This window comes from Amblyomma americanum, chromosome 1 (genome assembly GCF_052857255.1).
Source record: "Amblyomma americanum isolate KBUSLIRL-KWMA chromosome 1, ASM5285725v1, whole genome shotgun sequence".
Taxonomy (NCBI): Eukaryota; Metazoa; Arthropoda; class Arachnida; order Ixodida; family Ixodidae; genus Amblyomma; species Amblyomma americanum.
The window spans coordinates 188,641,429-188,656,606 of record NC_135497.1 but is presented as its reverse complement, the minus strand read 5'-3'; the positions used below and the strand labels follow the sequence as shown (position 1 = coordinate 188,656,606).

Sequence of the window (15,178 nt, the reverse complement as noted above, 5' to 3'; positions counted from 1 at the left end):
AATTTATAAATTTGTACTCAATATTTTGCTATAATTTTTCGTCACGAAACTAGACTTCAGGGCTAGGAAAGAAAATAATTCTAGAATTCAAAAATTTTCACCAAATCGACCAGCTTAACAAGAGGACAAGTCGGCCTGGCTGGTGCGTGGTCATGCGGCTAAAAACAGCGCTAAGCGAGACAGGAGATCAGGGACACGACGCTGTCCCCACTTTTCGCACAGCGCGACACGTACGTATGTCAGCAGATGATGAGCGCATGTCTGCTCCGACGAAACAAGGCCAGCGCTTCCCCTCACTATTGTCCTAGTGCAGAGTGCAAAGCTAGTGCAGTGACACTAGTGCAGAGTGTCAAAACTTTTTTTACTTAATGCCTAGCGCATAAATAAACGGCAGTAACGCTTTCTGCATGTTTACTACTAACCATATGTACAATACGGTGGAAAACTATTTCTCTTTATAGGCCGCACGTGGCCAACGCGAGCTCATGTACTTCAACAAATTACTAAGTTTGAAGCATCGACCATTGCTATGATTCGCAGAAACTGGAAACGTGCCTACAAGCCTTGAAAACCCGCGCTGAACACCTATCCACGACGCCACTCCCCGACCTTTTGCCTACCACGAGCTCGCTAGCGACTGCAGCGCCACCTCGTTTGTTTACAAAGATGCAGGAGGTCTATAAGGACCTTGTGTCGCAGAAAAGCCAGTGTCGGCGTTGTAACACAAGAATCTCCAAATATAAAATCTTGTGGAGATATGGGGAATTGCACCCAGGTCTTTGTGAGGCGAGCACATGCAGAACATGCTACAAAGGCTCGTTTGTTCGAAACACGCTACGAAGGCTCGTTGGTTCACACTGAATAAAAAATGCAAGTGAAGTTCGCAGCGCTATGCATTGTTTTCCGCATTTGGGTTCGCGAAAAGGGAATGCCCATTGAGTTTCTTTTTCGCCTGCCCTCTGCACAATGGCAGAGAAGGGGGTGTCACAGTCGCTACCAGGCGCGATAGGGCAAGCCGGACAGCAGATGATTTAGAGAATACGGAAAAGGTCAAACCGTTCCAGGGGTGTATACATCGGGTCGCATCCTACTGTGCATGCTCTTGCGGCGAGACGAGCGCACGTGGGAGGCAACGAGCCACCATAATCCACGTTGCATTGCGTGGCTTTTGTCCCATGTCTGTGGCACCGCTGCTCAAAGCGTAGGGTGTCTATGGCAGCGCTCGTTGACAGCCTGAGGCGTGATCAACAAGACATCGCCCCACTAGCTGCAGATGTGAAGAATGACCACTCATTAGCACGGGTCAGCCTCAGCTCACATGCACAAGGAAGGGACACACAAGAGACGTGCTTTGTACGAGAGTTTGTGTCCATCCGACTACTTTGCATGAACAGAGTTGGGGAGTGACTGCACTGAATAGATGGGCCTCAGAGATGGCCTTTCCTCGAAATTGGGTTTACCAGAGGTTGAAACAGCCCGCACCTGTGGGAAAGCGAGTGTTCACGAAGCTCGCAGAAGGAAAGGGGAATGCTCAGAAATCTCGGTAGTGGAGAGTGTAAATACTTGTATAGTGTTGTCTAGATAACTTAGTATCTTCTTTCCCTAATAATTGAATTGTTGCGTTTTTTCCCCCAATTGTTCATTGGTTATGTTTCACATTCCCCAATGATTTATTGCATGAATGTTTTTGAACTTACCTAATAGGTTATTGTCCCGACCGAGGGCGGGGACACAGGATTTAAAACCAGCTGTTTCGGCGGGACCGAGTGCTGGTATCGTCAGGTAAAATTATGAGTCAGTCAAGTTTAACTTTCCGCCTTGCTTGCACCTTTCTTTGTTTTATTGATTGTTAATAACATTTTACTTCTCCAGAAGTGTCCTCGAGCAACGTGATTGAGCAATATTGAATCTACAAGACTATAAGCATCCCTTAACCATCATCATCAAACAAATTTCCCTCTATAAGATCGAGAGGGAGAATCAACTGTGGACCTAGTGAACGCGTTGTGGTCTTTGACATCGTGAAGTGTCTTTGCGTACTGATGTGTACATGAGTATGCGAATTTTGACACAGGACCCAATAACAATTGCGTCTACTTTATAAAGCATTTCAATTGACTGCAATGAGCTGTGGCAACAGAGCACCATCTATGTTGTAGAGATGAAAGTAAATGCGAATAGCTTGCGCTGAGCTATGATAGGTGCTGTTACGAACGTGTTCAGTTTGAGTTTATGGAGTTCTACGTTCCAAAGCGACTCAGACTATGTGGGACGCCGTTATTTCGGCAACCTGAGGTTATTTAACATGTGCTGACATCGCACAGGGGTTGTGGATTTGAATTTGGAGGACCGGTAGACAAAACCTTCGAAGACGTCAACTGGTCCGAAGCGGAGCCTGGTGATAACACGACGGTTTCGCCCCTGCGGGCAGCAGTGTGGGTGCAACCCTTCGTGATCTCTTCAGGCTGCAGAAAGGCAGGCAGCAGTGATCGGACCTCTGTGCGTCATGGTTTGTGTGACCACTGCAATGTCATGGAACCCGTACCACCCAAGCACCTGTAACGTACTGCGTACTGTTGTGGTCAACGAATGTGATGCCAATGGAGACGCAGACCTCCATAACCACCTCCATAACCGCCTCTCTATCATTTCTCTTTCACTACAAACTTCCTTCCCTCAAGCATGGTTGAGGTGTCCACTGATATGCGAAACAGTTACTGCACCTTTCCTTTCCTCTAAAATCACAATAACAACGGAGACGCACAGCAGCCAATTCAGGGAGTGGAGTCACTACAGCCCGTTCGTTCATTATCTTTTCGGGCAGGGGATGGGCTATTTTGAGAGCCCTCTTAGAGACTCCCAAGTGATTTGTCCAACGGGCAAGGCGTTGCACTGAACGGGCGATGGCGTTCTGTGGAGGACTCCCTGGCTGCGCTGCAACAAGCTGACGCGTTCCACTCTTAAAGACGAAGCTTAAGCATCCTCCAATTTTTTCTAAACCCATAATGAAGTTTGTAGTTTGCGTAAGACTATGGGCTTTTATTTTATTTTGCTAGTCACCCTTGCCCTGTCTGCAATGTGTACATAGAAAGACAGCACCATCAAAGTCCACAGCTGTGGGCTAATGTGGCAAGGTAACAACTGCATGCAAGCTTCTGCTGCGTATGCGCAAGGCGTGGTTCTGACTGGTAGAGCCCAATCTCTGCACTGGTCGAGTGAAATATGTTTTCATCTGATCATTTTGTTTAGAGTTTTCTAAGTTGAATAACTTGTTTGCATGCTCTGATTTTAATAATTCTATTCTTTCTGCACTGGTGCCTGGAGCTCTTGAATCGCTTTAACCAGAATAATTGACAGTGGAAAAAATTATCGGACGGTTACAAGTCTAACTGGAATGAGCATTAGCTGTGGTGTGAAAGCAATGAATTTTTACTGGCATGTTCCATTTCTTCTGGCCAAGTCAGACAACCGGAAGGTAAATCTGGACTTGCCCAGGACTGCAGTGATATACTACGCAGTGGGATTCGAACCAACCACCTCCCGCAGCTCAGGCAGACGCCCAAGCCACCGGGCCACTCTAAAGCTCCCCTGATTTTGAAAGTAGTACATTTCTGTGAACTTTGCCGCCGCACTGCGGACTCTCGCACATCTTCCTCGCCCAACTCTCTGCTCGAGCTTTTCTGAACGATGACTGGCCCCTCCGACCGTCGCCCGGGAGATGCAGGCAAAAGGATAGTTTTCTTGTGTTTTCGTTTTTCGTCGGCCCCATGCGCAGGCTATCTGCCTCTGCTGCCGGTCAAGCTCCGATGAGTTATGCGCTGACAATTCAAACTCTACTTTTAGTTCCGCGTTATGGCTGGTTGTGGTGCCTTTCAGTGCATAAGCCGGAGTGAAAATATAGTCGTGCTGTTCGCGATTGCTCGAGGAAAAAACGACATCAGCCGTAGAAAGAAGTGGATCAACAACATCTTTGTTCCGACAAAGCACACCATCCTCAGCGAAGAAGTACTGTGCATTTCATGGTACCTGAACTAGTGTGCATACTTAAAACTTCTTGCGATATAATCAGGAAGCTGATAATCTTGCTTAATGCGCGTTATACATTTTTTAGCAAGTTTCAGACCGAAAATTTTAAGCTTCGCTCCACGGAGTGATGCACACGCCGCTGTTTTATTGCCTGGTCAATACAAATTTCACGGCTGCTTGAAAGAATGACTTTTATTTTCTAGTTTTTTCGTTAACTGTATTGACTACTGCAGAAGTGAGCCTGGCCAAGGGTTTGGCTTAAAATTTTTGAGTGATTGCTGGTGCCAACAGAAGACTTGATTAAGTGGCGGAAGGATGATATTCTCTTGATGACTCATCTACGTTAATCCCTCGAATGCATTTAAGGAGTGCTTCAGATGGCCGTGCAGAATCAATATTCAGCACTGTAAAGCGTGGTCAGAATTGATGTGGTCATTTCATGACTGAGTGATCCTCACGGAAATGGTTTGTACTATCTTATAAACTACGGAGTTAAAGAACATGATGTTCTTCCGAAAACATTATTCAATGCAGTATATCATAACCATTTTGCCTGCTACAAGGCAAAGCTCACTCTAAAAGGCACCATTTCTGTGACTCTCTCTTCAGGTGGCATTAGCTCTCGGAATCGCGGTAGAGTTGCACACAATCGCGACGGACGAACAAACTCCTTAATCGCTCTAAGGATTAACATCCTCTATCATCCCTAGACAGACTATGGTATAACGCCGTTAAAGCTACTACACTAGAGCCCTGGGCCATACGGGAGAGAGACTGTCAAATACGATACAAAAATCGTTTTTTATTTTCCACCACATTTACTAGCAAAAAAAAAATAAATAAAAAATTAACGTCTGCGATGTAGACGTGTTTCCCGGAAACCCACACTGAGATTCAGAAATTAAAGAGGCTATAATAGGCATAATCCACACTCCGACAATAGAACACACAGTGCAATGCCATCAAATGAAGAGATTAGCGTGTGAAACGGTGCACAATGATCAGCGAATTAAAGAAAATTTCCCATTTTCGCAGCCACTATCGTGCTTCTAAAACTTCACTCGTGAAACTTAAATTACCACAGTCTTTACCTCGCTCGATTGCAAAAGAACAGCATCATAAACAGTATTTCTGCAAGAATGCAGCGCTAGGTCAAATCTGCACTTAGCGAAGCGTCAGTGTGCCGAAAAATATTGAAGAGTATACAACAGTAACATAAATGTTAGGCTAATAAAAACTCTGCCGTATTGAGGAGAACGAACTGCGCTTTGATTTTTCATGCCGCAAGTGCTCACATTTAGTGCTTTCATTGCTCGAATGAGAAGGTGATAAATGTGGCTCGTAGCAGAGTCGCACGTCTCATCACTTTCTAATAGTTGTGATTAATAATAGAGTATGAAAAAAAGCGCAAACTTAGGCACGCTCATGTATGCCAGCGAACACACTGGGCCGGCGAGCGTGCGATGGCCTCTGAAGCATGCCGTGTACAGCGCACTAAGCTGGCGGACGAGGATAATCGAGGAGGAAAGCGCGGCAGTGGAGGAGTGTGTCGCTACTTTCAATATCAAGGGCTTTAGGCTACCCATCGCCTCCCACCTTCTCCTGCTCTTCCCTCTCCCCATCTTCATCTTCCTCCTCTCCAAGAAGGATTCTCCCATCTTTTCAACCCTCTCTACCTTTTCATCTGCCAACCAAGGTAGGTGGAAAGTGGCACTGCAGATGCCGATGACGTGAAACTGAGGAACAAGCTAATAAGAGATAACATTCTAAAAAGTGTCACAGTGCCCCTCATTCATATGAAGACTATATGAATTTTCTTCAACACCAGACATTTTCAATTAAGTAAAACCTAGTTTATTCGAACCCCATTATTAAGGAAATTCAGACAGTTCAGACAATGGCCAGAATCCCGCCAAATGCCCATGCAAGTCTATGGCGTCAGAAGCTGGTTTATTCAGACGCCCTGGGGCTGGCATCAGTCAAATTGGCCTGGCTCCCGAAGTGGCGCCATGGCGAGCTATGACCTGCTCAACAAGCAACCACCCAAATATTCATTCTCAGGCTTGAACTGCATATTAAATTTTTCCTATGCTCCTCTGAAGTGCGAGTGATGACAGGCCCCCCCGTCAGCAAGCAGATAGAGTTTAGACGCATAGCTTTGTGTTCAGAGCTTTGCCGCAAGCCTGCGCCAATGGCGGCTGCGCATATCAGCCAGCCAGCCCATAGCTGCATGTCGTTAAGAACACTAATTGCCTTGTTGTTATTCCTTTTTTTTCCTTTTCATTTTCTGGCAGTGTTATGCCATTCTGTTGCCTATGTGCACTTCTCTCTCTTCTGTTCACATGGTATTTCCGTTCTTCCAGCGCACTGAAACTTTCGGCCCGGTTAATTTATCAAGCTTATGCATGCGTGTCAACAACCGAGGGAAAACCATCCCCGATTGCCCGAAACATCATGAGTGCAAATTTGTGAAGTGCCAAAAAAATGTTGTGTATTCCATTCCTCTCACTTGTAGCAGGTTTTATATTGACCAGACACGACAGTGCTTAAACAATAGGCTCAGGCAGCACCGTAACAATGTCGATAATAAAGATTCTCATAACCTCAGCATGCATTGCTGTGAGTGCGATTGCATCCCACAGTTCGAACATTGCCGAGTTGTTGTTGCTAGGAACAAAGATCAGCTGTGTCGTGAAATAATCGAGGCCCCAAATATCAAGAAGTATGGTGATTCTTGAGTAAATGCTCCATCGGTATCTTTATCACAAAAAGAATTTCGCTTCCTGAATTGCACACCTTAGCTTGTGCTGTCTTGCTGGGATCCGGGCGCATGAGTGTGCTCTTTGTGGTGTTTTTCTATTTTGGTGCATTCCAAAATGTGTTTATACGCACAGCGTGCCAAATAAATGTCAGTTGTTAGTTCAGCACTGAGTTGTGTCAGTTTCCTCCTTTCCTCTGCTCTCTCCTTAGGCCTTGGGTTTTGCACTGTTTCACGTCAGCACCAAAACTTGGCACTAGTCGCGTGCTGTTTGTGCAGTGAAGCCTCCTCACATGCAACATGTGAAGAAGATCCAGCTCTACTGCATCACACACTTAAAGAAGCCGCGAATCGACTAAGAGAAGAACACGATGGCACGACCACTTCTGACCAGTGTTGCTATTTTCTGAATGTGACATTAAACACAAAATGACACTTCTTCATCAATTCTAACTTTGCAAAGAAAACATTGCTGAACTCTCAACAAATTTACAGTAATTCTGAAAAATGTGAGGTTCCAAAATGCTGGGCATGCTTCTGCTCTTTAGAGAGTTTGTGTGAGTGGTTTGGGAAGGGGAAGTAGGTGAAGGCAAGTGTGTAAATGCGTGTTCGCGCACGTGTTTCGTGCTTTATGGCTATTCTCTTTTATTTAGTTGGGTGCATCGTCAAGGGCAGGTGTTCTCTGCCATGCATGCGAGCCGCAACAAGGGTCAACCGAGAGCACCTGTATATTTTTGTTTATTTGCAACATCGCTTTAGGTGCTCTGCGCTTTTTTTTTCTAAAAAAGGGGCGGAGTGGGGGACAATTGGAACGAAAAGAAACTAGTAACGTGATACCTCACGTTGCTGAATAATGGTAATGTAAGTATGTTACTCGTTACAGTTCAGAAATGGTAACGAGTACGTTAATAAGCTGCCGATAAAGTAACGCGTTACCGACAGCACTGCTTCTGACACTCCCAAAAGTGTGCACGAATTAAAGCATCTGACTGATCTGTGAAACATTTTTGTCCCACAGTTTTTATTTTAAAAGAAGATGACCATTGCCAAGGTTTTCACCAAATAAATTTTACTTTCATGCAAATGGTTTTTGGTAGTTTTGGGGAGCCATTTGATAAGTCAACATTTGGACAATTCGGACTGCAGTTGTCTCTCTCTCACGCGCGCGCACACACACACACGCATGCACGTGCGCACAGAAGAAATCACACCACCACTATGGTTGTAGCACTAATATGCAGCCTATATACTCTCTTGCTGAAAAAAAGAAATGAGGAAAAATTTACCTTGCATTTGCGAGATTTCTCTCGCAAACTATTTGCTCTTCCCGCAATGAAGCAATATGCTTTTTCAGCTCCTGGTTTTCAAGCTCAGTAGCAAGCCAGCGCTTGCGACATTCTTCCTGATTTTTCAGGGATTCCAAGAAAGTTTCTGAAAAGAACAAAAGCAATGAAAAACTCAGATGCTTGTCTACAGCCCCATGAGCTGCATCTCATCACTCAGCAAAGAGCCAGCTATGAAGATAAATTTTTTAAATAATCATGAATGGTTTAGGAGCCTTGAAGAGCAGTGAATAGTAGACTGGATTTCATGCAAATCTATCAGCATGAATTGGCAGTTAATAAGGAGCAGAGTTGCTTACAAGTTCTTTTTAGTTGACAGTTTTAATGGCCCCTTTGGGCTTAAAGTGGGGGGGGGGGGGGGGGACTAACAAAAACACTCAACCTTATATACTGAAACACAAAGCATGGAAAGAAGTTACTCAAAACCTATGAAACAAATCTAGCGGGAGGACATTCCAGTCAGAGTGTTCAAAAGCAAAACAAATAAACAATATAGAGCATGATGAAGATGAATTTTTATGGCACAAGGGCAGCTTTGGACAAAGAGCACCATGGCACAAAGTAGTTATCATTTCACAAGGTGGGGTCAAAGACCCATTTCCAAAGCATTTCACCCTAAGAAGCCAAGCACCAGGTAGGAGAAAGCTTGTACCGAACCCATTGCATCACCAGTGGGTACCCGGCAGCACTGGGGACCGAACCCCGCATTTCCCACATGCGAGGTGGATGCTCAAACCATCAAGCCACCGCTGCGGCCAACAATATAAAGCACATAAAGCCGTAAACCCATTTGGAAATATATGTAGGGACTGTATATACAGTTGTCCCTAGTTAACCCTTTGACACGCTTTGTACACAGTTGTGCACAAAGCAAACTCTCAGCTTTTTCTGAGAATGGGCTGCACTTAGCAATGACTTATTCGTTTCAGGTGAATTTCACATCTCTCAAATAAGCTGTTTTTTTTTAAATGCCATATACCGAACGCAGTAAATTATATTGCACAAAACTGAGCAGGGTAGCATGCCGTCAGCCATTTTTGTGCAGACATATTTTGCCCGCAGTTGTAACATTTTAGTGCACTAGCACTTACAAACAAGTAGGATGGGGCAAAATAAAAGAATGAAAAATAATAGCGACAACACTTACAGTGGCCAATCCCTGCATTTAGCCATTGTGTGTTTGTCTGAAGCCGGTTTTTGTGGCAGGCTGCTCACCTGCCCACTGGGTAGTGAGAACCTGCCCAGGTATTTACACACGCACACACACACACATGCACGCACGCACTCACACACAACAACCTGCCCACCGTGTGAGGTGACAGCTCATTTAATCATAAGAGGCTGCTCAGGAAGAGCAACCTGGGTCGCAACCCAAGTCCCTTCGATGGCAGCACATGCCAACAGAAGGGCAGTGGCACACCGCTTGACCGCTGCACCACTGTGCCAAGTATGGCCCACGGATCTATGAATAGAGAGAATGACCAATTCCGCATATATGGACATTAACCCATTAATCGCTATCTGAACAACTGCCATCCGTGAACACTGGATCTCAACACCAGAGCCAAAGGGAAAACCAAACTGCTAGCGCGCCTAATTCACATTTGATCTAACTATGCAAATTGACCAATTTTTTTTCACAATTTCAAGCATAAGGTGCACCTTCAAAATAGAAAGTATTTCCTCGATCCTTCAGCTGTTTACTTGATGAACTGCAACATTTCGATGTTATTTTCATCAGTTATGGCAATGTGTACAAAATTTTGCACATCTCAGCAAGAAGTAAACTGCTAGCATTTTGCGCTGGGAAACTAACAAATTGTCTTTCTTAAGGCTGGATATACTATTTAGGCAAAAAATATTTCGTTCAGATGGAAACAATCCTGAACTCCAACTTTTAGAATTGGCCGCATCAACTTATGCTTGGTTTCTGTTATTCTCATTGATTTGTTAAGATTATTCAAAACTAACCAGACACCATATTTTGTACCTTTTCATTTTTCAGTAAGCTCTGCAATAAATGAATCCCAGCACCAGCAAGCATAATCGAAGAGGAAACAAACATATAAAAAATAAAGGGGAAAAAAGTTGGAGGGGACACTTAGCTCCACATAAGGGTATGCCGCAATAGTTTTAATAGGTTAATACCCATATATGCAGAATTTGTAGTTCTCTACTTAACATTCATAGATCCTTGGGAGTCCTCATACCGCTCCAGGCACAGTGGTGCAGTGAGCAGTTAAGCAATGCGCCTGCCAATGGCAGGTGCTGCCACAGGTGGGGCTTGTGTGAGCCAGGCTGCTCTTCCTGGGCAACCTCTTATGACCGATCATTAATTTAACTGCCACCTGCCGCGATGCACAGTTCTCACAATCCGGTGGGCCGGTTGTGATAACGCCACAAGGTGACGTGACCTACGTGGCCCACCTACCTCCTAGGTTGCTTCTCTGGGGATTTTTTGCCCACAATCAACGACGGCAGATTTTCTGCGTCACGAGCTCCTTAACACTACAGCGTTAACAACTTTTTCTGTTGCGGGATGACTAGAAAAGAGGCAGCTTGTCCTAAATTGTAGTCAATGTTTATTCTATCTGAGGTCTGAAATGAAAAAACCTTCTAAGTATTTACAATGTGCAGCCATCTTTAACCTACCATTATTTACTTTTACACATAAAATACACAAGATCCCTGCCTTATGCATGTACACAAGCAAATTCGTTTAGTTATTTACATTTTCCACAGCCTGCACAAGACATCTACCATGTCAGTGTCTACTTGTAAACATCCAAAACTACACGTGTTTGCGACACTGTACCCTACTTATCAACAAACATCCACAATGATGATATATTGCTAGAATTAATGACTTACGTGTAGCAAAAAGCACCAAAACTAAACCCAGAGGTATCCTCAAAACTAAAAATATATAAACAGATGATTTACCATTTGAAAACACAGCCTGTTGCCTACCTGAAAAATATTCTACCCATGCAATTACTTTCTTTAATCTATACAAGTTTTCCGCAAGGCCGTGGGAAGCAACACCAAAAGCTCTTCCAAAATTATGCAGTCAATCACTGGTTGCTTACAAACTACATGCTCTAGATTTAAAATAAAACTAATTCATTAAGTTTAATCTCAATAAAAATATTACTACATTCTACTAGAATTCTAGAGAGTTCTGAGGGCCACTCTAATGAACAGGCACAATGTAGGCCATCCTTCAGCAGCTGGAAGGGAAGTCTCTAGCAGAGATTTCAAATGGCAGCAAAACTTGAAAAGTAACGAACACCACGCACCAGAACGATTTTTGAGAAGTGCCCATATATGCTATATTTATGATGCTGGCATCTTTATTTGGCACTGCTTCCCAAAAAACAATTACTGTGGTGAAGCTAGCTCTTGAATGCAATTCCAGTCTCAATTAGCTCACAGACCTCCACCCATTTCATTAGGGCACTTTCAAGTGGCTACTGAGTTGAGGAATTTCGAAATTCTTAGTCGCGATCAAACTCAAAGGAGTTATGCCGCTGCTGTATGGTAAATTCAGTTGCCACTAAGATTCTATAACCTCACATCAAGCTCTCATGGCACCACCGTAGCCACCAACAGCTTCACAGGCATGCAAGCAATCAGCCTGCAGGTTTAACCTGAAAAGGTTAAAAATGAAATGTTTATTGGGTATAATATGTTAAAATTAACTTCATTGTTTTCTACAAGTAGCACTCAACGCTTTTGGCTCTTTTTATATGACAGGCAACAATGACATTCTTGCTGCAATGTTCTGTAGCTGGCCTATCTGCACTTTTTCAAAATAAATTAGATATTTCTAGGTTAAGTAATTTTACAGCAATTTTACTGCTTCTATTTCATGTCTAAGTGTGTAGTTGTGACTGCCAAACATCTGAGAGTGTATGCCGCCGCTAATCGAAGGCTCTCAAGACCTTGATAGAGTTCCATGCTGCTCTATTGACTATATTGAGCCAATTGCCATTGTAGCCGCCTGTGTAGCATCACTAAGTTGGCTGTTAAGTTGATAGACTTCATTTGCGACCATTCGAGATGCACGTTTACAGGGGTATCACAGATAGCCCGTCTTGCCACTTAATTACATGACTGCACAATTACATCATTGCTCCTGTGGCTGACTGGGAGTTTACTTTACGATTTATGGGGTTTTAACATCCCAAAGCAACTCAGGCTAAGAGGGAAAGCGTAGTGGAGGGCTCCGAAAAATTTTGACCACCTGGGTTGTTTAACATGCACAGACATTGTACACTACATCGGCCTATAGCGTTTAGCCTCCATCGAAATGAGACTGCTGTGGCCGGGATCGAACCCACGTCTTTCAGGTCAGCAGCCGAGCACCATAGCCACTGCGCCGGCTTCCGGCAATTTGTTTCATATGCAGGAAAAGTTGTTTTACAGCAATTACGGTAAAACATATGCTTTCCAAGCATTACATCAGTGTTTTGTGTACTGAAAATTGTGGGGTCTCATCCTCTCCAGCCACAGTATCCAAGAATAGCCTTGATTCATTCTGCCTCTCTTGCCCACACCATCGGTAATACAAAGAATACTACAAGTCTTACTTGATGCACAGAAACCAGTGCCATTTGTGGAAACGTGGTTGCCCCCCATGGAGCACATTAAATACCCCTGCACATGTCGCCCACAAGAGAAACACTTTTGTGCATTCAATATAACCACAAGGAGTCTAGCAGGTCCGGGAGCCAGTTAAGAAGCTGTTGAACCCAATGCTAGTGAGCCGCAATAGCTGCACAGTAGCGCTGGCTGCAGTTGCCCCTTCACTGTATAAGACACCAGTGACGAGGACTCCTTTATAGGAAAGGGAATCGAGGCTCAGCATGCTGCAGCAGCTTGCAACTGCTGACGAACATAGTTCAGCCAATAAACTGCTGAATGTGCAAAGGATGCTGGTGACCCCCCCCTCAAAAAAAAAAGACAGGGAAACAAAAACTGCAGGTCAAAAATTTGAAGAGACGCTTAAGCTCTGCCTCAATGGCATGATGCAATAGCTTAATGTCCATATATGCTGGACTGGACATTCCCTACTTAACATTCATAGATCCCTGGTGGTCCTCATACCACTCCTGACGCAGTGGTGTAGCGATGCGCCACTGCCCTGCAATGGCAGGCACTGACACCTGTGGGGCTTGTGCAACCGAGGTTTCTCTTTGCCGCGTAACCCCTAGTGACCAATCATTAATTAAATGCCACCTGCCACAGTGCGCCGTTTGCTCACAATCCGGTGGGCAGGTTGTGATGACACCACAAGGTGACATGTCTTAGGTGGCCCACCTGCCTCCTAGGCTGCTTCTCTGGGGATTTTTCGCTCACGCTCAATGACGCCGACACCATATTTCCTGCGACTTGAGATCTTTAATGTTATTGCGCTAAAAGACTTCATGTAACAGAATATGCTGCTTGGGCATGGGCCGTCTCTCAAAATGGCAGCAGCAGTACAGCTATAACTGTCCACCTCAGAATGTGAAAAGTTAGATTCTTCTGCTTCGAAACACTGAAGACAGTGCAATCGATCATATGCTCATCCATACAATGGGGCAGCCTATGAAGCTACCTCACATCCCAGACCACCACTCACCAAATAACTAAATATCACTTGCACATATATATTTGAATGCAAAACTGGCTACACCGTTTTCAAATTTTATAATACTCATTCTTACCACTGGGTCATTTAAGAAATTTGTTTTGAAAGCAAAATTTTCAGGAATCAAATGAAAAAAAATAGGAATTACAAGTTTCTTGTCACAAAATGAACTTAGGTCCTTAAAAGACCCGTTTATTCTCTAAAATATTTCCACGCCACTCAACGATCTAGCCTCTAATTCTTACGAATGACGCTTTCTGCGCATTTATTACTACACGGAATAGCCTAGTCAACAGATTACTGAGCAAAAGAAAGGAGGCCCGATTTCTGAGAGGCGATTAACGTTTGCTTATTAAACGCATTACACTCTCTTTCTACATTACATCTACCTTGATAAACTACACCGCACAACAGGTGCTCATGTCTGCAAACTCAAATGAGAAGAAAACGAAAATTCTGTCCCGCCTGGTAGCATTAAGGCACGCAGAACACAGCCACACTGGTCTGCTGACTTGCCACGAAGCTGACATTACATTTTCAGAGCACAACAAAGCAGCACAAGTCCAAACCGTACCCTCAATGGTTGTGTCAGTCGGCGCTAAGTGCCGGCACAAGTCGTCAAACTGGCCCACCAAGGACAACTTTGTCATTTTGGGCTTTACTGGAGCCATGCTAGCCTGAAAATGAGGAGTAAGAAAATGGGCGAAATAAGTTAGCGGCGACACCATGCATAGTGACAGTCATGCACCAGCAACACTATGTGACCTACAGATGCACCGCACAAAGAGAAATTGCAGCTGCTGGTAAGCAGTATTTTGAAAAATTTTGCCGCTTTGAGATTCACAAACATGTGAAATCACGCCACACAAGCGGTCAATCACAGCACGTATCTTCGAATCATATGCCACAAAATCAGTAAATAGGCTAAATAAATGAGGCTGCTGCTTGGCGAGCGCTTAACGAAAAATACGTGGACTGCTGAAGTGAAGAACTCCCTATATAGACCCAATTCACCTTTTAAAGAAGCGTTGTTTCGTCCAAGGTCCAGCGCTGCGTCCAAAAAACTGCCAGCAGTCAGACGCGCCAACACCGCGGCCTCGCACCAAACCGATTCGGGCCGTTACTCTATGGTTTGAACTATTCTAGAGCACTGTAGTTTGAACCGCTCGACTGTTTGAATCAATGCCCATTTGAATCACGGGAAGCATACCATGCATACTCTCAAACCCAGTACTATTAGTAACTGTCATATTTTTAAACAAACAAAAAATACTAAACTTCTTTTGCAAAAATGTTTAATAATTAAAAAAAGTTGCAACTAAATTTTATATTTTTAAAAATAGCGTATAATTATACATAAAAGTTTCGGTTTCGTAACCAAACGTTACGGTTTTTCTTACTTTTCCTTTTACTCCT

At 44.1% G+C, this 15,178-nt stretch overlaps 1 protein-coding gene across 5 annotated transcripts in view; it reads right to left on the bottom strand.

Moving 5' to 3' along the window:
* LOC144114389 (rac GTPase-activating protein 1-like) overlaps positions 1-14,938 on the bottom strand; it is a 75,314-nt gene extending 60,376 nt beyond the window's left edge. For all 5 annotated transcript variants that reach the window (XM_077648092.1, XM_077648093.1, XM_077648095.1 and 2 more), the window contains exons 1-3: positions 14,777-14,938; positions 14,337-14,439; positions 8,071-8,215 (exon numbers count right to left, since the gene is read on the bottom strand). In XM_077648092.1, the coding sequence (XP_077504218.1) occupies positions 8,071-8,215; positions 14,337-14,433 (242 nt within the window). In that variant the 5' untranslated portion in view covers positions 14,434-14,439; positions 14,777-14,938. The remainder of the gene's footprint in view (positions 1-8,070; positions 8,216-14,336; positions 14,440-14,776) is intronic.
* Positions 14,939-15,178: the final 240 nt, after the last annotated feature.